The sequence below is a fragment of the Channa argus genome, chromosome 10 (assembly GCF_033026475.1).
Source record: "Channa argus isolate prfri chromosome 10, Channa argus male v1.0, whole genome shotgun sequence".
Taxonomy (NCBI): Eukaryota; Metazoa; Chordata; class Actinopteri; order Anabantiformes; family Channidae; genus Channa; species Channa argus.
In genome coordinates, this window is record NC_090206.1 from 9,024,063 (window position 1) to 9,046,085 (window position 22,023).

Consider the following 22,023-nt stretch of genomic DNA (forward strand, 5'->3'; position numbering starts at 1 on the left):
AGCTGGGAAATAACAAATGTTTTATTCCCTTATTCATGGAGGAGAACGGTAAAGTGCAAAAGTCACCAACAGGTTCAGCAAAATAGCTGTGAAATCACATAACTGTAATGTAGCTCTCCTCACTGAGAGAAAAGTTTGTATCACCTAGTAGCACCACTTTGTTAGTCACCTAATTTGCTAAAGCAGGAGTATTCAACAGAGGAGGAGGTTAACAAGTTCTATGATGATGTTCCAACCAAATAATTCACCAGATGGTTTTACTGAGCAGCACGTCTGCGATCAAGTGTAGTCCTATAGAATAACAGAGAATCTTCCATGGCGCACAGATGAATACCCATGACAGTTATGTCTTATGATGATGATGATAAAAAAAATGAAGCCTTGAGCAATATAAAAGGTATAAAAACACAACACAGTAGTCATGACTCACTATGTACACACAGAACAGAACAGAACAGAACAGAACATGGCTTCCATCCTCTTATGTTCCAACACATCACATGTCTTAGGTTATCATTTTCCCACACGGCACCTTCGTAATTAATCATTTTCACCAAATGCAACATTGCTGCAAACACAATCTATGCATTTTGTGCCTTTCAACTTAAAACATTTCTAGTATCCTTCTTTTAAAAAAGCCTGATTTCTCTCTATCTCTCTCTCTTTATGTTTGCTGCATTTGTCACCACAGACAATGAAAACCCTTATATGAAGTCCTACGTTTTGCTTTACATGTGGAGGAGTCCTTTCAGGAAGACAGAAGAGTGAATATTCGGTGACTTGTACCTCCACCTAGTGGTTGATTTCGCCATTACAGTTAATTTCCTCAGTCATCCAAAAGAAAAATCTGTGCTCTGAAAGGTTAATAACCCTTAGTGGTGTTAAAGATGGCAAACATTCCATCCTGATATCAAACAACCTTTTCTTCCTTAACTTCCTTTCTTTGACTCCCATTCCTGTAGAAGCAAACAAACAAACAAACAATATGTTGGTGATTTAAAACCAATGGAAAAATCAAGTTGAGACATATCAAATCCCATCTAATCATAACTACTCAACATAGACTCACACATACAGGGACCTAGTTATAAATGCTTCCACCAAAACATGCACACTGTCTATTTGTATGTGAAACCCATTGGATAACAGTACTGTGATTCTATTAACCTCCTGTAGTATGTCCATAATGACATAACTGAGGATTTTTTTAATAAAATGCATATGAGACAGAGATCGGTTCGCTCACTCTTACTCTTACTTTTGCCTTCTGCATGACTGTTCCTGTTGTAGAAGCATAAACAGATGGAGGTCTCCTACGCATTTCTGAGCCACAGTTCACGGGTAACGAGTTGCTGTAGATATTCTGAGTCCTTTTGCTGGATGCCTACATGAAACAGTAAAGACTTAAATTAGAAATGTATATACAGGCATAGGCCTGTACATAAGTGTTTCTACATACAGCTACAAATATACCTTAACAGGTGGTTTGGCTTCAGTTGTTGCACCCAGAGTTCCACCTGCCAGGCTCTTCTTGAGGTTTTCCTTAACATGCGTTAGTTTGAGTTCCAGGTCCACCCTCTCCACCTCTTTAGCTCGACAGGCTTCCTCAAGCTGAGAAATACGTTTGTCCAGGAGCTGCTTCCTCCTCTCTGCTCGAAAACAAACACAGGGACACATACAGCATAATGAAAGATAGCAGAATTCGTATTATTATGCTTTTGAGTTAATGACAAGAGTTTCAAAACTCAGGATGGTTTTCAAAACATAGAAAATTCATTCAAATACTCAACATTCTGTGAAAATATCACATTGTTTAGATTTAAAATATAAAACCTTTAGATGCATGATTTGTATTTGAATGGAGTAGATCCACCTTCTGGTACTGTACACGGTTGTTACTGAAAAACAGAATATTTCCTTTGCCACTGCTAGAAGCGCTCATGTAAAACTAGAGACAATTAATTTAATTTGGAAAGAATTTTCATAGCCATGAAGTTTCAAGAAGAACAATTTAATGTTTTATTTATCCCTGTAGGGAACTTTTCCTCTCACATGGCCTTCTTATAATGAAGGTCAAGATCAGTACATAGTGGGATGCAGTAATTGCCCTTAATATGAAGTTTCACTGTCTTGATTTTAAAACAGCAGTTATAGTGGAGCTGAGACCAGCAATAGGAAGGATTTGTGTAGCATCTGCAGTGTTTTATGCTTTGTACAGCATCTACCTACCAGAGGCTGTCTTAAGCTCTTCCTTCATCTCTTTCTTCTCCTGTCGGAGGGTCACCAGTGTGTTTCGAATCTCATCCCTTTGTCTTTCCAGTTCCTCTTTTTCTTTCAGGTAATGCTTGGCATCCTCATCTGCTCTTGTTTTCCCATACCTTCCATACTGGTTGGCATCTTGGTGGGAGCAAAGGTGAATGGTCACATGTGCAGGGGTTATAGTGTGGGTCTTTGTGTTCTATAATTGAGATGCTTTTCACATGAAGGTTATGATACCACCTCTGTAGATCACAAAAATATGTAACACACAAAAATGGACCTTTGACATAATTATGAAAAGGCATTTGGGTAAGTAAAACAATTGGACACATAGAAAACATAAACACTCCTGCAGAGAAGAGGTCAGATGGTAAGACAGTGGATCTATTGTGAGTATCCAATAAATCTCCGGTTACATCCTAAAGCTCAAGGCCCTGGAGAGCACAGGCTTTGATGTGTCAAAACATCCCAGTGAAGGCCTTTAAAACAGCACAGCGAAGAGCTTTGAGGTAACCGACCACACCACTATCACTTTCCCAAACCCTAGACTCTCATCTCGAATGTTTGTATGACAGAAGCCAACTGACACAACGGAGCAAATGGAAGATCTGAGTAAGTGGATAAGAGATTATTGAGTGAAAATGAGAAGATGACTGCAGGCAGAGAGGACCTAGAGAAATACTGAGCGAAATAAAAGCAGTGATTATATGAGTTGTGGATCAGTGGTTAGGATGCAGAACGCAGCAGGTTCGATTTCCACGCCACCAAGTGTGCTCCCACCCAGCCAACCAAGGGCGATCTTAGTGCCCTTGGTGTGTGTGTGTGTGTGTGTGTGTGTGTGTGTGTGTGTGTGTGTGTGTATATATATATATATATATATATATATGTTGAGTTGAATTAGTACCAAACTGAAAGACTGTGTGAGGATGAATGACAATAAATGGTTTCCATCTACAAGCATTTAATATTGGTTATATGATGTTATCTTTTTTGCCATTCACACTCGAATGATAAATGAGCTTAAACAAAAAATGTGGAAACAGGATTAGAAAGTGTTTTTCTTTATACAACACATCAACACACACTTTACACAATGTAAACTGGACATTTATGCCCCAATGCTTTTTTTCATTCATGAATTACAATTGCTTCAAAAGCTACATAGGCAAAAAATATCTCAACACCCTTCTGAAGTACTGAGATTCCATTTCCTCCATATGCTCACAGTGTTTTCTGCTTTTTTAAGTTTCTTTGCATCGTGGAAAGAGAATACTCATATGTTTGTCACACTTACTAACACCAGTTGAATAAGGTTGTTTTGATTGCTAACTTCTTGCCTCGCCATCATTTAGTTGCTCTTAAATGGGGCCCTCCCACAAAAGAGTTTTCACTACATAAATCAATCTAATCAGTCACACTTACTTGAGCCTGTTCGCTTGAGGGAGACTAAGGGTTTGGTTCTGTCAGAGTCACTGCTTGAGAAACTTGAGCGCCGCTTTGCCTGATTCCCAGACTGCTGCCTGCGGTTCTCCCCTGACTGGGTGGAGTAGAGAAGGGTGGGGGATATGACAGATGCAAAAAGAAGGATGAAGACAAAAGGAATGAAAAAAGTGAATGTACTAATCTTTAGATTTAGTGGTCTGGGGCCGCAGAGATATGTATTTTGTGGCTGTAGGTGGAGAGAATTATAGATTATAAGTGCATGTCATTAGGGTTACGAAATGGGGTTACAGGCTGTAACACTGCCATGACCTCTTGCCTATCTGTCACCAGTTAGCTCTTTCTTTTCTTTCCCTCTTCCTACTCCTCTGGCTTACAAAACCTCATCATTGATAGGGATGCAACAGAGCACAATTTGTTTGATGTGTGTGTACAGCTGACACAGAAAACATCAGTCAGCCAAAGTATACATTACACACAGGATTTAACTGATCTTAAAAATGAAAATGTGAATCTAAGCATGTGCACCCCACCTGCATGTCCTCATTAGGGACCTCATCGTATGTTCTGGAGTCTGTGGAGGTACTGCTAGACGATGTGGCCCACCTAGGATCACACACACACACACACAGACACACACACACACAAGATATATTTTGTGTCAGGTCAAAAAATCCCTGTCCTGACTGGTGGCCTTTCCTTGACCCCCCTTTAACGGTCTCACTCACAGGAAGGAATGTCGTGCAGCGTCGCGGATGTTAGCGATGGTTTCTACATCAACATAGTCGTAATGCAGTGACTCTGGATCTGTTACGGACCCCGTTTCTGCCAAGAGGACACCGAGCCACCTCCCGAGCTCCTCAGAGCTGTTTGCCTAAAAAGAGATAAGGCGTGCTGTGATTGGGGATCCACACATTAAGCAGCATGCAGCCTATAAAACCAAAGCAAGAAAGCCGAGAGGAGCTGTGGAGCTTTTTTGTGGGTTTGTCACTACTACTAAATTACAGTAAGTGATTTGTTGTATTAAAATACCAAATACTAATTAGTGCTGCGTTAGAAACGAGAGACAAGCACAATATTCTACCTCCAGAGCAGCCATCTCAGAGCTATTCCGCAGAATTCGGAAAGCAAAGGGATGTTTGGGTCCTAGCCCCGGCACCACCTCGCAGCCATGGAGTGTAAGGGACGGCAGGGAGCTCCGTGGGTCTCCTTTGTCATGGTAGAAGTGAAGAGAGCCTCTGCACACACAACACCACTGTTCTCGCCACACCTGATTCACTAGCACGGACAGGAAGCCTGGAAGTAGAGGATGGAGAGAAAAATCACACGTTTGCAAACTTGGACACCTGAGGATTGCCAATGAAGTGCAGACTCACCTTGTCGAGGGTCACTGTAGGACGTCCGGGGATCCCCAGGCCGAGGGAGCTTCTTTTTAGAGAAGCTGATGATACGTGTTATTTTGCGCCCTGCAGCAAAAGCCCCCCGTTTCACCTTACCTGCATCAAAAACGAAAAGATAAAAGTTTGGCTTTGGCATGTGGCAACTAATTCACTTAAGACATAGTACAAAGTATAATGAACAAGAAACAATGGTTATTCAAGGTCCACTTACTGGATCCTTTCCAGCATCTTGTGGTCTTGTTAAACAGATAGACATTTATGTTTCTGTCTTACATAGCCTTCACATTAACATCTAAGGTAAGAATCGGTTTATGATTGATGGGGACCATGAAATGAAAAAAAAAAAAAAAAAAAAGCTACTAAAGGGACATTTTGTCAAAAAGCAGTTGTACTGAGTTGTGTGTCTCTGTCTCACCACCCTCTCTGCAGTTGTCTCCAGTTGACAAACCCACACTGTCTGAATCTGATGTGTTCCTTTCAGCAGATAACCTCTAAGGGAAAGAACACAAACAGGTTTTGACTTTTAACAGTGAAGTGTTAAAGTCCTACACAGGTTAGAGTTTACTCTTGGCTTTGACTATTAAAGAGCTAAAAACACCCCATAAGATGTTTTATTTAACAAGCTTACATGTGAATCTCTTCTTTCATTCTCTCACAGGCTGTCTAACTGTGAACATATTGACCTGGGCATTTTCTCTCATTGGTGGCTCCCCTCTTTTCCGTCGGTGCTTTTATGTCAGGGTTTATGTTCTGACAGCTTAAGCAGCAGCCCTATCATTGCAGCCTCAACACCCAATTTTACTACGTATGTCCTCTCTGTTTAGCAAACCAGAAACAGGTATCACAATGCATTGTGTTGAGCCAAACAACTGTTAAAGACAACTGATGATGACAACACAATTGCTGCTTGTCGCTGAGCTTTCCTCACCTCAGCTGTGACGATGAATTATGAGGAAACAAATGGAAGGGGACACTCTACCACAAACATCCTCTTTTCGTCACCTACCTTGTCTAGTTCGGCTTTTCTCGGAACGATGGGAGATCCAGATTCCTCAGGCCCAGTGCCTTGACCACTCACCTCTCTAACAACCTGAAAGTTTATATGTGTAAATTTAGAGCAAACCCTTTTCAAAATGTGTCTTTCCCCCAATGTCAGACTCACTTTGTGTGACAGTCTGCAAGATTTATGGCCATGTAACCAGTGTTTAAATACAGCTTACCCTAAGCCATCTGTGGGCTTGCTCCTTGCTTTGTACCGCCAGCACCAGTGCATCTCCATTGGGTAGAGTGAACCGAAGCTCATGGTGCTTCCTTTTGCTGTCTTTTGGTGCATAGACCACAGTGCACTGGGGAAGCAGCAGGTCCACATATGGACATCTGTCCTTGGAACTCTTATAGCACTGCAGAAAGGGGAACCCATAGGATACTGTAGGTTAAAGGAGAGAAACAAAGTACATCCTGTACTTACTATTTGTTACATACAACATCTCACCTGTAGTCTGTTGTCCCGTATGACAGTAAGCTGTTTGTCCCACTGGCCGAACCGTTTCTTGCGCAGTAAAAAGGCACAGATGCGACAGTCCCTGGCAGGAGGCATGGAGCTCTCATCCGAAGGCCACTGGTGAGTAAGCCGGATGCCAGGGCTCCTCTCCTCCTCATCCTCCTCGTAAGACTCATAGGAGCTGCTCAGGGCATCAGAATCATTGTCTGGATGATCAATGACAGAGAGGTTTGCTTTATTTTTTAAAAAGCTACCTTGTATCCTGTAATGAGGCTAATATGTGGGTATAATCAATCTTAGCTCACAGGAGTTTTTGCGACGTGCGTTGATGCAGGCAGTGGGGTAGCTGTTTTCAGCATCTTCATACCCATCTTTTATAGAGCTGGGAGGGCTGGTTCTGACTGGGAAGAGTAGAAAAAGAAATTTCTAATCAGTTCTTATGTTCTATCATGAACTTTAATGTAACTTATACTTTGTAATTATGTTTGGAAAATGCTTTATGGCTATGTTTATATAGTTATAGTGCTGAGTACCGACTTAAAGGTTTTTACAACAAACTGCCACTAAGGGCACTGAGTGCAGCAGAGGCAGGAAGATGCTGACCCCGTGTGATGATGTATTCGGGCATTGTGCCAGGACTGAGGGGCACTGCCTCCTCATAGTATTCCTCAGGAGGGGGCGTTGTCGGGAGAGGTGGGGGAGAGTCAGCGGAGTGTGGGGCTGAGGAGTCTGCACAGTTCTGCTGAGAGAGACACAAACACAGCTCTTTCCTCTATAACCATGAAAGATTTTTTTCACAGCCAAAGAACTACATCATCAAAAATATAGAGTATAAACCTCAAAATGATCTCCATAAATTAGATACATTGGCTTTGGGCGGGTCTCTAAACTCTTCCAGCAGCTCACGGAGTGATGAGCATGTGTGCATGGGAAACCCCCACGAAATGGAATACAATCTCTGTGTTTTTCTTTGCTCTTTTTTTTATGTGTTACAGTCTTGCAAAGCTGACTTTGGGTTTCTTTGCTGAAAATATACAGATATAAAACAACGTGCATCCCACACTCACTGCATCATCGTTCCCCCAGCAGTTAAAGGTAATGTTTTACATTTAATAGATTTAGGGATTATGTGAGATATTGACAGCTTGCCTGTTTTAAATTGTCAGTGTGGGTGTTCTTGTCTTCTTTCACATCGTCTGTAACATCCTTTAGGTCTCCAAGCTCGCTGCCTGAATATGACATCAGCATTACACGTACACTTAGATGTAAAGATAACAAAATTAATGCTTATTTGTTGACAGTGTATGTTTTACAGCACCACATTGGAACTCACCAAATGTCTCAAAGAGGGACTCTACAAAGCTGGTGCCATTTCTGTAAACACCTGAGTTCATGTAGATATAGTCTTTTCCTAGTACTTGAAAAGGGAAAGAAGAAAACATAAAAATCTAGATCTGAAAAATCGGATAATAATTTCATTCCGGACACTGTGTCATCATTTGAAAACTGTCAAGTCAATAAACTCTTTTGCTCTTCTCACTAACCTGATGGCTGTATCTGCTGCAAGAGGTTCCACACAGAGGTCTTCTTCTCCTGAGTGGAGGAGCTGAGATTTTCCTGGTCCAGCATCTTCAGCAGCACTCCCAGCTCACTCACCAACACCTCCATCGCTGCACAGGGTGGAGCAAAGGTCAGTGGGTCATTCAGTGTATCAGTGGAGAGAGCCAGGACAAATTAACAAGCCTAAACAAGCCTGAAGAGAATGTCAAAGAGGTTCTTTCTGCTTTGCTCCCCTTGTGTCCTTCCTTAATTTTCTGTCATTTTGCTTCCCAGTTTGTCAATATCAGTCTGCCACCCTATCAGTCTGCCTTATCTCCTCCTCCGTCTGTTACTAACCAGACTAAACAATGAAAAAAGGCTACAGGAAACATGTTTGCTAATTGCTCATTAACCTACAAGAAAAGTGGAACTAAAGCTACCAAAATAACATAACTTCCTGCATACAGAGTAGAAAACCATTGTAACCGGATCAGACACAATGACAGAAAAACACAAATTTCTTCACACTATGAAGGTAAATTAAAAGTGCTGGAAAGTCTGAAGATGTTGAAATTCTGACAAGGAAGACTGAAGGGCCACTTTATGGAGCCCAGAGCCAAGGAAAGCAGCAAAGCAGTGTTTTATGCACAAGGACATGATCTTTATCTGACAGTTAGGAGATTTAATGTCATGGAGTAACAAAAACAAGAGCTGGGTCAGACAGGCAGACTGCCCCCCCTCCACCCTCCACTCGCAGTAAACACAATCTTCCCAGAGCTCTCTAGGTTCAGTAACAATTTGAGGACTCAGCTTAAAGGAATATATGATTCACATCATGTGTTGATCTGAGAGGTGGGACTGGTCCACTCCCTGTTTTCAGAACACAATCTAAATAAACTCTGAGTCCCCCAGCTGCAGCTACAGCCTGAGAACAGGTCCACAACCTGCTTTATCTAATCATTCACACAAAAACAAATCCCAGCAATCAGCCCCTATATTTTTTCCATTCTTTCTTTGGTTTTTTATCACATCTTTCCTACAATTTCTCTCTCTAAGCCATCCCATTGCACTTTTATAAAATACCTTTAAAGTCTAAAGGAAAACATGAAAACTGGGATACTTTTCTGCCTGCCCGCACTCCCCACCCCCCACTCACATTAAACTAACTGAACCATGCATCTCGCTGGTGTCAGCCACAGGACAGCAGATGAGCCAGAAAACTTTTTGTTTTGTAGGTGATCATATGGCAACAAAACCTGTTTCGCAACTCAAACACTGGTATTTGTAGATATATAAACATGCAGTAAAAAAAACACAGAAAAGGGCTTATTTATTTTGTATTTAGTGTGGTGTGTCGATAGTAAACTTTATTGTCCCTGTCTGTAAAAGGCAATCAAGTCATCCGTGTGTGTGTGTGTGTGTGTGTGCAGATCAGAAATATTTAATGAGTTTAGACAGAATGTTGGACTTTTAGAAGCATTACTCTGACACAGTGATCTAGTATGTAATCACCACTGACAAGTAGAAAGTCCTGATAAGCTGGAAGATGTATCTGGTGTTTGTCAGTGATGTGTGTTCTACATTTCAATCTGCTCCCACTCCTTCAAGACTGACATGCTTTCCTGAGGTGGGTCTTCCTATGGGCTTAACAATGCCCTGGCAGGGCTACATTCAAGATCAAGAAGAGCTACATTAGACATGTGTGCTTGCCTGTGTTTGTCTAAGTATGTCTTTACTACTGTGGTTTCCTTCTATTGTAATAAAACATGTTTGGATTCGAAAGTGGCCATGAGGAATTAATTCATGCAGCAGCCTGGAATGTCTCCTCGTTAACATCTGATTCACCCAGGGGAAATAAGGAAGTGGAGTTCAGCGAAAGAGAGGAAACTCATGAGAGTGGGATGTCTTGGCCTGGTGAACGATGTCTCTCTGCCAAAGGTTCCAGCTGTTTAGATTCTGGCTGTAGCACATCACTGGGCTTCCCCTAATCTAGTGGAAGACGGAACCTTGTCCACACCATGACTCATACGCTGCAGAGAGGAATCAAAATTTACACCACTCAGCACTAAATCCAATATAACAAAAGATATCTTGATGGCACTTTTAAGGAATTGCTGTGAGGTAAGATACAACACCTTTACTTGGACTACAGCTCAAAAACGCTGATAATCCAATTTGATTACAGTTTACAGAGTTATTCCTCCTTCATAGTATGTGTTATAAAACCACCAGTTGTGCCTTTATAATCAACCTAACAGTCCTTACATAGGTTTCTCCACACTTGTAAAACACACATGTTCCAATCTCTCTTCATACAGTGTATGTGTATGTATGTATGTGTCTTTGATCTCTTTAAAATTAAGGGGTTGACACAAGCTCACCAGCGATGATAATGCTGCATTAGAAGAGGTACGATATGGTTTAATAAAAGTCACAGTAATGTGAAATTCAAATATCTGTAGGTACAAGAAGGACCGACTGTAGCTTTAGGGTTCTAATCACTTGTTATGATGTTATAAGGAGATATTTCCAGCAAACTAATCTTAGGTAATACAAAAGATGGTGTAGGGTTGTGTAAAACCATTCGAAACATTGGCATTTTCCTCACACTTGCCTGGCAATAGCTGTTAAACAGAAGACACATTCGTCACCTTGTTAATAGTGCAAGATTCGGCAAAGTGCTTTTGTGTGCGAGTATGTGTGTGCTTTTGTGAAGCAGAGTAGTTTGTTTAACAGTGCAGTCTGAGACCTATAAAAGAGGCGTGGATTAACAGCCTTTCTGAGCAAACTCTTTGAGAGAGGTAGACAGAGAAGTGGGTGGGTGGGGGGGGATGAATGATTTTAGTGACCTGAGCACCTGTGCTAACATGTCCAACAAACCCAGCTATGAAGAATAATGTGACCTTATTTGAGTGCAGGGTTTTTTCCCCTCACTCCTCTTCATGCCCAAGTCTTTCTTCATTTTGAGCCAACCCATCTTGCGACATAACATACAAGCACAAACACTCTCTCTCTCTCTCACACACAGTGTATCAAAAGTGACAAAATTCTGTTATTCCGAAGCAACTAAGTGTCACAATATTGTTGCAGACATTCCAGCTAATTACACTGGAATCTCATCCCACAAAGAGTCTTTGGAGGCTTAAAAATTACAATGTTTACTGTTAGGACTGGGTGGCAAACAGCTTTCTCAACAATTTAAAATCCCTGAAACTTACATGAAGTAAACATCAGACGATGCCTTCTATTTATTTGCAAATCCCCACACCTTGTACGCCTTTTTAATGTTATTTCTAATGCATATCTCTACAATTTCCTGATCCTGGGATCCTCCTTTATCTTTGGCTACCTGTTGCTTGAAGCTCCAAATACTTTTTTTCAACACTTACCCTCAACAGCAGTAGATGAGAGACCCACCATTTTTCAAGGTTAAGGAGGTGATATGTTAGTGCATTCATACACAAGCAGATGTAGGAGATATTCCAGAGTCAAAGCTCCCCTGTGTGTGTCCTGTCCTTGTAACGGAGGAAAGCAATAGTCTACTGCTCCTTTTTATCCTTCCTCCCTCAGATCTGTTATCTCTCTTTACCTCCCTCCCACACTCTGCCTCCTCTTCTTTCTTTTCTTTTGGGGGGCAGGGTAAGGGGAAGTGTGTGTGTGTGTGTGTGTGTGTGTGTGTGTGTGTGTGTGTGTGTGTGTGTGTGTGTGTAGCCCTGTTGGATTCCCCTCCACTGTAATCCCAGGGATCGTGTAGCACCTGGGAGAAGCTTGCTGTGTAAACACACAAATGTCGCCCAATAGCTAATCCACATTCTTTATTTTTCACATTCTTTCTCTCAGAGCACAATATTAACCTTTAAATAACTGCCATCATCCAGCTAGAACATTCTCACCGCTACAAGTTAATGATAAATTTATCAGTGAAATTTTCCCCTCTTGCGAGTGTTAATCACGCCGTTGTATTCATTTGAATGAAAGATACTGAGACTTAAAAAAGCAGTGGAATGTAGAGGCATGCCGTTCAGAATTACACGTGGATGACTTCTTGCCCTAAGGCAGTCTAATGTGCCCCAACACGATGCAAACCGCTGCCTTTGGTCACAGTGACACTAACGTGGCAAGAACAAACCCTCTGGCGCAAAGTGAATTCACATGCCCAGAAAAAAACCAAAAAACTATATTATTACTATATTACTATATTACTATACGTCGGCCAAGAAAACTGTGTCAGCTGACTGCAGGGCTGCCTGTTCAATGAGATTAGATTCATGCTGAACATGCGAGATAGAAGGAACACCTATTGTTTCCTATAACCCCTTTGACCTTTTATCACACCTCTTTGTAACAAACCAATGAATGCAGTTAATTAAACAGGCTCTTTCTTCCAGATGGTTAGATGAGAAAAGTGATACCAGTCTTACATCTGTATGGTTGATAGAAGGATGGCTGTCTCATCTTTGCACAAAGACTGCAAATTGTTAGCCTGGCTTATTCCTGTCTCAACAAACCCACCTACCAACAAGTATAATGATCATTAATTAACAGATTAAATGTCATTATTCAAGGAAGGATACGTAAACAAACAAACAGATAGGAAAATGGATGTTTGTTGGGTTTGTTTTGTGGAGACTCCAATAAGTCACTGCTCCACATTACTGACAAACAGCCTTGCACACAACCCTCCATACACTGATGTATGACAAAATTTCTTCTTGTTACTCCTGATCTGCGTCATACAAGACAACACACAAATGTATACAAAAAACAAACAAAAAAAAGCTTTCTCTTCTGTTTTCCCTTCTGCAATTCTGTGTGGAATGTGGACTTAGCATTAGCCTCACCATACCCTTATACTATAGAGGGGAGTCAATCAATGGCTTTCAGCTTGTCCCTTCAGGCATTGCCACAGCAGAACTTTTTCCTCATGTTGATTTGGCATGTGTTTTTTTTTTTTTTTTTTTTTTTTTTTTACGCCAGATGCCTTTCTTGTAACCCATCCCCACATCTCCCTTCATCCCAGCCTTAACCAGGCCTTTAAAGTAGTTTTCTAACTTTATGATGTGCTTTGTTTTGTACCTAGCACTAGCATCCACTCTGTTCCACCCAGTTTTTCTGTAGCTTTAAGTTTTAGTAGTTCTTTGACTGATACCAAAACTTTAATTTATACAATACTTTAAACAATGTAGATATGTCAAGGTTTTAAATTGGGTCAAAATAAAATGGATTTATGTGTAAATAAAATAGGCAAAACTGAAGAATTTGGTACGTTAACAGTTGGTATGACAAGGATTTGAGATACTGTTCTACTGTTAGTAAAACTAGTCGGGCCTATAGTAACACAAACTTCAGACACCTTAAAACTCACAGAGAAGAGACAGCAGTAATAATGAAAGATACCTATCATGTTTCAAGTAATTTGTCTGATGAGTACTGCAGTCAGTAAAGAAGATGGCAAATAAATGACCTAATTATAAGGACAGGAAGTTCTCCAACCATCTAATTTTGTACACATGCCAGACCATCCCTGATGCATATTTAGTGTTTCCCAACATTTCCAAAGCCCTCTGACAAATGCCACAGACACACCCTACTGGGATTTGTTGTGGCCTGACAAGCTGCCTCTCACTGTGACTAAACGTGACCTCTGACCTCCTCAGTAAAGCTGTGAGCTCACACAGGACTGTGGATGCCAGAGGAGAGAAGGCCAACTATGATGTAAAATACACACTACTTTACTGCTCATTATACCCGGTTACAGCAGTTCTCATGTGTTTGAGTCATGAGTTTTGAGGATTTCAGGATCAGGATAGAAGGTAGGATTTAAACTTAACACTTAATCAAAGACAGGTACCATTAACCAAGTTCAACACAACAAAAAGAAAACTATACTGGAGAGGTAAGTCCTGTCAACCAAAGCTGCCGTTAAAACCTCAAAAGGACTGTAAAATCTTTGACCCCACATGAGATTAATATCTAATGGAAATTGATGGGTTTTTCTTGGAAGTGTCCCCTTCCTTATTGTCTTTGGACATGTTGGCTATATAGACTTTTCCCAACCTGATCTTACTTGAAAGAATGCTGCAGGTTGAAGACTTGTCCAAAAACACTGTGTGGGAGGCTTTCTTAGTTTCATCACTGAACTGAAAAATATGACCCAGCAACTTTTGAAAGAAAAAGATAAGCATATTTTCTGTGAAAAAGCTCAACCTTATCTCATGTTAAGTGAGTCACAGGAGATTTTTTCGAATTAAAAGACGGCACGGATTAAATATTATCCTTATGCCGTGCAAGGGTTATCTAAATACCCCCATCCAACATAAGTCATCAATGCATGTGTAAAGAAAATAGCTGAATCACACTATTAAGAAACACAGATGAGAAAGAGGTGTCAAAGACCACAGGCTTTATCACACAACTGGGCTCTACGTAGGGTCTATAGCATACACCTTAACAAAGTTGAGGTAAACCAGATGTACAGATGTGCTCAGGGTTTGAATTACATTATGAACTGTGCCAACAATGGCTTTTCTCACCAGCCTGTGCCCTATCATGACGAAATCCCCTCCCTCTCTACTCCTCAGATTCCAGGCATTTCCAAAGTGTGATGGTTCGTTTCTCTTCTGCACAAAACATGTCTGGGCATTCACAAACACTTACCTCCGGAGCCCAGTATAAGTAAACAGAGACAGTTTTTCTTCATTGCTCAATATGATACAAATCAACATCATGATTTCAACTGTGACCTAAGAGTCTTTTTTGCTACTGTTTGGTCTGTGCTTTGGGGCGGGATCTGAGTTAAAAGTCACTACTTTATAAAGCATCCATTAAAGCCAAAGATTTTCTGAAGATACTATTTAAAAAAAAAATTTATATTACATTGATGAACTATGGATCAAAAGACTACATGTACTCTTTTGAAAGGGGCCATTATTTCTTTACAAACCAAGTAATAACTCCCATTTGCAAATCAGATTTTTAAAAATACATTGCTTTGCTCTCATCACTTTAATGGCCACTGTTTTTAGATGCAGCAGGTAACTCATGACATCAATAACATGCCACAGAGACAAATCCAAACAATTTGAAAAATGGTGGGAGTGAAGGATAGTGAGCAGAGAAAAGCGGATGATCAAAGATCTTTAAAGTTATAGAGCACTTTATATCGCAGACTGTAAAGACCACATTTCAAAGAACTTGACAGATGGCAAACCAGAAAGCCTGACCTATTATGGCAAGGAGTAGTGCACTAATGCATGAGCACCAAACAATGGAGCTATACTTTATATGAAAAAGGTGATTTCATCAAGCCTAAAAAAAAGACCTTATATATGTGTAAAGGGACAGCGTTTGACACTGTGATAGAAGAAGGGGGGTCAAGATGGCAGCTAGTCTACAGGCCCGTCACATTATGGGAAACAAAACAAAGATGTGGATGAACATCAACAAAGTTGGCATCTAAAAGTCATGCAACTTTCCTGTCCTCCATTAGTTAATGGGCTGACTGGGTGTATGGGGATGCCCCGAAGGCCCCAAATGCCCCCTATGATGAACATCCTCCCTCTGCTAATGACATCACCTATCACCTCCGGCCTTCTGTTTCCTCTTCCTGTCAACTGACCGACTCCCACTTTTACTGTACTGTCTCTGGTGACCCCATTCTCTGTGCACTTTGTAGATCCTACATTAGATACAACTGAATGTGTCTGCTTCTACTACTGTATTTCAAAGAGATGGTAAAATAATGCAGCTCTAACACTATTTTTACAAGCTCTTCTTTAGCTCCTGCAAGTAGTCTCCTTGAGGACGAGAGTTACATTTATTAGGTGGGTGGACATTTTAGACAAACATACAATAATCGATATAAATACCAAATACACGTTACAAAATATACTAGAAGCGGCAGCTGAGGGCACATGTGGAAAAAACGTTTTTGGTTTGGATAAGTCGTAAAGGTATACAAATTAAGTAGAGAGGGGAAACGAGAACCCCCCCCCACTGTTTTAATTGTATGCAGGAAGATGCTTCAGGTTATTATAAAATACAGAAAGGATCCCACACTGCATGATACCCTCTTGTATTCTCACAACTATTAAATGTGAATCGCTTTGGGCATTAAGTAGTCAGTCTTGTTTTATTTGATTTTTTTACCTCAATAGGTTAACTGCTCACACTGTTTGTTAATTCTTTAAATAGAGTGTGTATTTACAGTATCAAGCAGTCAATATCTGTAGCACATTTCTAGATTGAATGTGCACCCTTACTCTTTCTAATTAGGTCGATCTAATAAACTCGTCACACAAAGAGGGAAATCTACTCAAAGTCATTAGGCCTGTTAACCAAGTAAGATGTTTCCATGGTGACGGTGTAGGAGAATTATGGGTTTGTACACTCCCGCTCACCTGTTTAAGCATTAACTGGCTTTTGAAGGCCAGCAACAGAGCAATGAAGCGTTTGATGTCCAGACAAACATGCACACATGCAGCTACTCATGGCTCCAGTGCTGTTGAGTAATCTGGAAAAGCAGTGGGGATCACTGCTATTTGGCCAGTGTCTAGTTAGTTTATTTTAAAAAATAATAATAAAAAGCAATGCTCATTTTCTTGACTGGTGTTTAGCATGTTTTAGTGAGCTGAAGCCTGGGATCAGATTCCATGACTTCAAGTCATTAGTGGCTAAATCTGACAGATGTGGGGCACCACGAACAAAAATGTGTGCCACAGAGGAAAATGGGTGTTAAAGAATCTTTTACACTTCATAATGCCCTGTGTGTCACAATGCGTCCCACCTCCTAAAAGGCTGCAATGGTCTCCATATCCATTCCTCTTGTAACAATTTTACTCCTTTTTAAGTCAAATCTATTGAATCTGGTGACCAGCAAACATCAACAGTTGATCGAGTTTGCCGGTTTGGACCTCTGCAGGGAAATTACCTACTGCTTGATGGGAGAAGTACAACATTGTCTGTGGAAAAAAATAATAAGTGTACTGCGAAAATAGACAGATGGTCAGAGGTGGTCTGATTGTGGAACAGAAGCATTAACCAGGTGGCAAAATCTGAATCTCAATATGGCATCATGTCAAAGTTCAAAGGTCACAACTCACCATGATGTAGGGGATCTCTGTCTGTAAAACGTCCTTCCACTCTCTCATTTTTCATATGTTGATCTGTGATTTATTTAAGTCTGGCATGGCACAGAGGGCTTGACTCAGCCTGCTGTCAGACAAAGGACCCACAGTGTAGTCAGTGTTATTCAGATCCCGTATCTGCCCTTAGACCTGTGAGATCACCACAATGCTATGTCTCTCTCACAGAAAAGTATTCACATACTGAGAAAGATGCTATTCTGCAAGTGGAAGCTCTTCTTTACTGATGTTGTACAGACAAGGGTAATATACACACAACACACATACATGCCTAGAAACACACAGACACAGTCACACATGCCCAGAGGGAAAAAGGGGCTGTTTTGTCTCCATTTGGGATTTTTTGTGTTAATGGGATTTTGACAGAACAAGAGCACTGTCTTCTGTTGTCCACCGGAAAACTAGGACGCTCTCTCCACTTCTCACTGCTTTTGTCTGGGTCTTACCATTACGTTAAAGATAAGTTCTATGTGAAGATGATCTAAAGAGTATTATGCATTTCCCTTTGTAGCTTAAGTAGATTTAAAGTATATAAGTATGTCACAATCAGCACATTTGTAAAAGGATTAAGTGCCAACTGTGTCCACATAATTCCTCAATTTCTAATAGCCTTTTGTCTAGAGGTATCGTAAATATATGTTTAGGAAATAATTATAAGAAAGACCCCCAAATACTGGACTTCACCTTTATGCACACCTCCTGATTGAGTGCAGGTAACGTGATCATACACCCTAGAAAGTGCGTTGGAACATTTCTGAGTACAGACCCACATTGTGTCACTCTCTGTACACTGTATTATTTGAACTTTTTAAACTGGATTTATTCCTAAGGCCAAACAAATTCAGAACAGTATAATTTTTATACAGGTATATTTACATAAATCATATATCAGCTCAAGGTTATGGATGTTGTCAAGTAAAATACATGATACCTAACTGATAACATGTTAGGCAAGTTTTCTTCTAACCACGACTCTCTTATATTCTGCCAAGTCTCTCCAATAAATCTGGATTTTCCCTCTGAGTTTATTGCATGAACCTGAGAGGTGGAGTCACTCGTCATCCTCTCAAATAGAAGAAAACACTGCATTTTCAAGTGTCATATACAATACACTTTACAGCCCCCGGCTGTAATGTTGTGCAGCATATCTCCATGGAAACTCTACTGTATATAAACTGCTATGCAGAGGATGACCACTATACACAGTGCACATGTGCATGGCCACACACATCTCAGCCATATGAATGTTAGTGACCTCCTCATTTCACTGGGGTTTAAGAAGGAAATTCCTCTTTGTATAAGGCTGGCTTACAGCTCACGCATAATGGGAAGCAAATATATTCAACACCGCATATAAGCTGATTTTCTGTGTATGTCCAAAAACTTGGTTTTAGTTCCATAAACACTTGTTAAAGCTTTGATCCAAGCTTTTTTGGAAATCTGCTTCTAACTGAACATTTCTGTCCACAATGCGAACAAAGACAAAATAGTCTTTTATGAATAATATAAATGTTAAAGTAAAGTTACTTTTACAAACTTTGCTTTGCTTTGTAGAAATGCACACATTAGCATACGGTGCATAATGACACAGGTCACTGACCACTGACCATATGACGGCAGCAGACTGCATTTTAATTGTGCTCATTTGCCCTGCTAACACATACCCACTGAATCATTTTTTTCAACTTTAACAATCTAAATCCTTGTTTACTCTTAAAGACATTTGCCACAAGTCTCAAGACTCAGATTTGGGCCACTATTTTTCTATATGAATAACACATTTGTTCGATATACATTCTAACATGCACGGACACAGGCCTTCTTTTACCAGATTTCTCAATGTAATGTGCATATTTAGAGCACTCCAACCACCTCATTAGAGGAAAGGATAGAGTAGGGATTTCATGAGCATGCAGAAGATTTGTGCTTACATGAGTAGTGTCTCTGATTTATGCATCATTGCACAGCCCACAGAAGATCACAGTTTGTCCACAGGTTCTTCCATAAGCTCCAGACATCTTGACAATAGCCACAATTCATCATATCTGCTGGGCTGAATTACAGACAAGCCCACCACTGCAATGTACCTCTGCAGGGACAGCCTCTCCCTTCTCACACCCTCTTGATGCTCTCTCACAGTGCACACTGAGGTGAACAAACCTTTTATTAGATTGCTGCTTCAGCTGGCTGAGACAATGCATATTGAGAAGCTACCGCAATTCAAGTTTGTACCTGCCTCTCATCAACTTCAATTAGCTCATTTCGGAACTTGTAAGTAAACCTTTAGAACTAGAGCCAGCAATGCAAGTAACCTTTGAGAAAATTAGTTCAATAATGCATTAATAAAAAGGTAATTTACAGCCATTTTAAAGCTATGTTTAATGTGAAGGGTGTAGTTTGTAGTGACAACCTTGCAGAGATTTATTACCTGACAGTGCAGATTATCTTGGCTCCAGGGCTGTTTAGTTTTCAGCTTTCAGCCCATTGTTTTTGTCCCTGCTCGCAGTTATCAATGTCATTCACATAATTTAGCATTTTGAGGCTTAGGAGAACAGTTATGTCAGGTGTAAGTTGAGAACAAAACAGAGGTAAATGGATAATAGGGAGAGTAATCACCTTTGTAAGGTGATATGGTAGTGTGTAAATGTTGCCTTTGCAGCTTAATCTCATTCCCCTAAGTGACCAAAAGCATTTCTGTATTGAAAAAGTATTCGAAAAAGGTAGTATATACTGTAGCTTTGAGCAATATATCAAATTAAAATGCATTTGCAGGTTGTGGTAGCACAGAGGGGGAGTGGTTATGACTGCCACCTTATACCTAAAAGGTCCCTTGTGCAAATGGGTCCTTTTTGTGTGGAGTTTGCAAGGTGCTCTCATGCTTCCGCGGGTTTCCTCCGGGTGACTGCAATTTCCTCCCACAGTCCAAAGACTTGCATGTTAGGTTAATTGGTGACTCTAAATTGTGCGTAGGTGATTGTCTGTCTGTGTATGTCTCTCTGTGTTGGCCCTGAGATAGACTTGCGACCTGTCCAGAGTGTACCTGCCTCTCGCCCAATGACAGCTGGGATAGGCTCCAGCCCCCCTGTGACACTTAACAGGAAAAGCAGTTACAGATAATGGATGGATGGGGAGATGGATGGATGTTTTTTTAACTTGTGATAAGGATTTGTTCCTATTTACCATAAATGGATTCATTTAATATTTATTTTGCAGTATCTAAAAACTGTTTAAAAATAAGGGTGATGCCCAGGGGGCATTGTTTCTCCTGTGCAAACACAAAGCCCAGGAAGAAAGTTAGCTAAGAGAACTGCCTCCTGTTTTTGTGTGCGTCTGTTAAGAGAGATGGCAGTGACAGATGAGAATTTCTCCCAACCTGGACACAATACCTAAACACTTCCCCTGTGGGATACTTTATACACACAGCAAAAACAAAGGCAAAATAAGCACACTCACTGACAATGTGGGGAAAATAGAAAAGAGCTGCACTACGGACAGGAACCGAGACGGTCCTAAACCAAATATCCTAAAATGTGCTGGAAATAAAAGTAGAAAGAAGAGAAATAACCAGATGTGTATGTCCCATTTCCCTTTTACCTCTGGTCAGTTGAGCAAAAAAAAAAAAAGTCCATAAAGTTGGCCCCTTATAATCACGATCACATGTTTACCTGCTGGCTGGCTGTCAGCAAGTCTATTAAAAACACTTGAGTCTGTGGAGCTCTGTAAGCAGGAACATGCTACAGCATCAGCTGAAGTAATAAGACAGATTTTAAAAACAATAATAATAATCTTCACTTCATCTTAGGAATGGTGAGTTGGCTCATCCCCCTCTTCGTGAATGCTACTTCTTACCTGATGCCAAAGCATATAAAGGGCCAAGTGTTATTGTTCTCAGTTAAAATGTGGAAAAATGTACCGTGCAAGGGGGCAACTGCACCCCTCCCAGAGAAAACAGGCAGCTTCACAAAATCCCTGTGCAGTAGACCTCCAGGGGTTTCTTTGAAGAATTCACTGATGGGTGTCGAGTATCAAAAGATTATATCCACATTCACATATTTGACTTGACTCAGGATGAGTGAGATTCAGTTTGTACAACCACAATCAAACTTGGGGGATCAGCACTTGGGTTTCTCTCCAAGCAGCTGGGGGGTAGGTGGGGGTGCGTGGGATGAAGTAACATTATGTCTATTTTTTAGATACTGATGTACCGGTTCTTCAAGGGGAAAATGAAGTGCCAAAGTACACCTTCACTGGTGGAGTGACTGGTGACAGTTGTCAGCCACAAAACATTAGGTATTAAACCTACACAACAAACTGCATACTGCACACATCCTCCTTAACGGTACACTGACGGTGCTGTAACACGATCAATAAACAAATAAAATTTAAAAAACCTGCATGTGTCTAAACCTAAATAACAAACCCCGCACGTCAACACTACAACATCAGCATTTCAACATAAGGCTTATACAACTTAACTTACATTTCGCGTGGTGTGTGTCCATCCCGCCGGTGATACAGTCAGTGTGAGCCGCTGAAGTTCAGCGCTGAGCCATGACTGAGTGACTGAGGGGTGTGGAGGAGCTGCTGCTGACAGATACGGTGGATACATGACAGATCCGCGGCTACAGAGCTGGGGGCAGGCTGGGCCTCTGCTGGGTCCTAAAGTTAGTTCAGCTGTAGAACTGCCAGAGCTACTTCCTGTTCAGGCGTTCATGTGTCCAAGACTTTAGGAAGTGAAGAG

At 40.9% G+C, this 22,023-nt stretch overlaps 1 protein-coding gene across 6 annotated transcripts; it reads right to left on the reverse strand.

Moving 5' to 3' along the window:
* Positions 1-3: 3 nt before the first annotated feature.
* afap1l1a (actin filament associated protein 1-like 1a) lies at positions 4-21,919 on the reverse strand. 6 transcript variants are annotated; one of them, XM_067518498.1, is made up of 20 exons: positions 21,763-21,901; positions 17,241-17,352; positions 8,145-8,270; positions 7,934-8,017; positions 7,750-7,829; positions 7,204-7,342; positions 6,906-7,001; positions 6,592-6,806; positions 6,320-6,499; positions 6,106-6,189; positions 5,515-5,590; positions 5,076-5,195; positions 4,784-4,995; positions 4,428-4,573; positions 4,233-4,305; positions 3,682-3,796; positions 2,230-2,397; positions 1,474-1,649; positions 1,259-1,384; positions 4-956 (listed from the first exon to the last, which is right to left on the reverse strand). In XM_067518498.1, exons 2-20 carry the CDS (start codon positions 17,293-17,295, stop codon positions 930-932), a joined length of 2,298 nt encoding a protein of 765 aa, XP_067374599.1. In that variant the 5' UTR covers positions 17,296-17,352; positions 21,763-21,901; the 3' UTR covers positions 4-929. The 6 variants fall into 6 exon arrangements, with proteins under 6 accessions (XP_067374599.1, XP_067374600.1, XP_067374604.1 ...); XM_067518499.1 differs by having other exon boundaries at positions 7,204-7,339; positions 21,763-21,900; XM_067518503.1 differs by lacking the exons at positions 17,241-17,352; positions 21,763-21,901 and adding exons at positions 9,985-10,169; positions 11,529-11,727.
* Between the last annotated feature and the right edge of the window lie 104 nt (positions 21,920-22,023).

What these genes read in the sequence shown, in the direction of transcription:
- afap1l1a (XM_067518498.1), bottom strand. Translation starts at nt 17,295, where the DNA reads ATGAAAAATGAGAGAGTGGAAGGACGTTTTACAGACAGAGATCCCCTA. An exon ending in TCCCTAATGAGGACATGCAG is followed by an intron (nt 3,797 to 4,232) that starts GTGGGGTGCACA and finishes TACTCCACCCAG; the next exon opens with TCAGGGGAGAACCGCAGGCA. An exon ending in AGAGCTTAAGACAGCCTCTG is followed by an intron (nt 1,650 to 2,229) that starts GTAGGTAGATGC and finishes GTTTTCGAGCAG; the next exon opens with AGAGGAGGAAGCAGCTCCTG.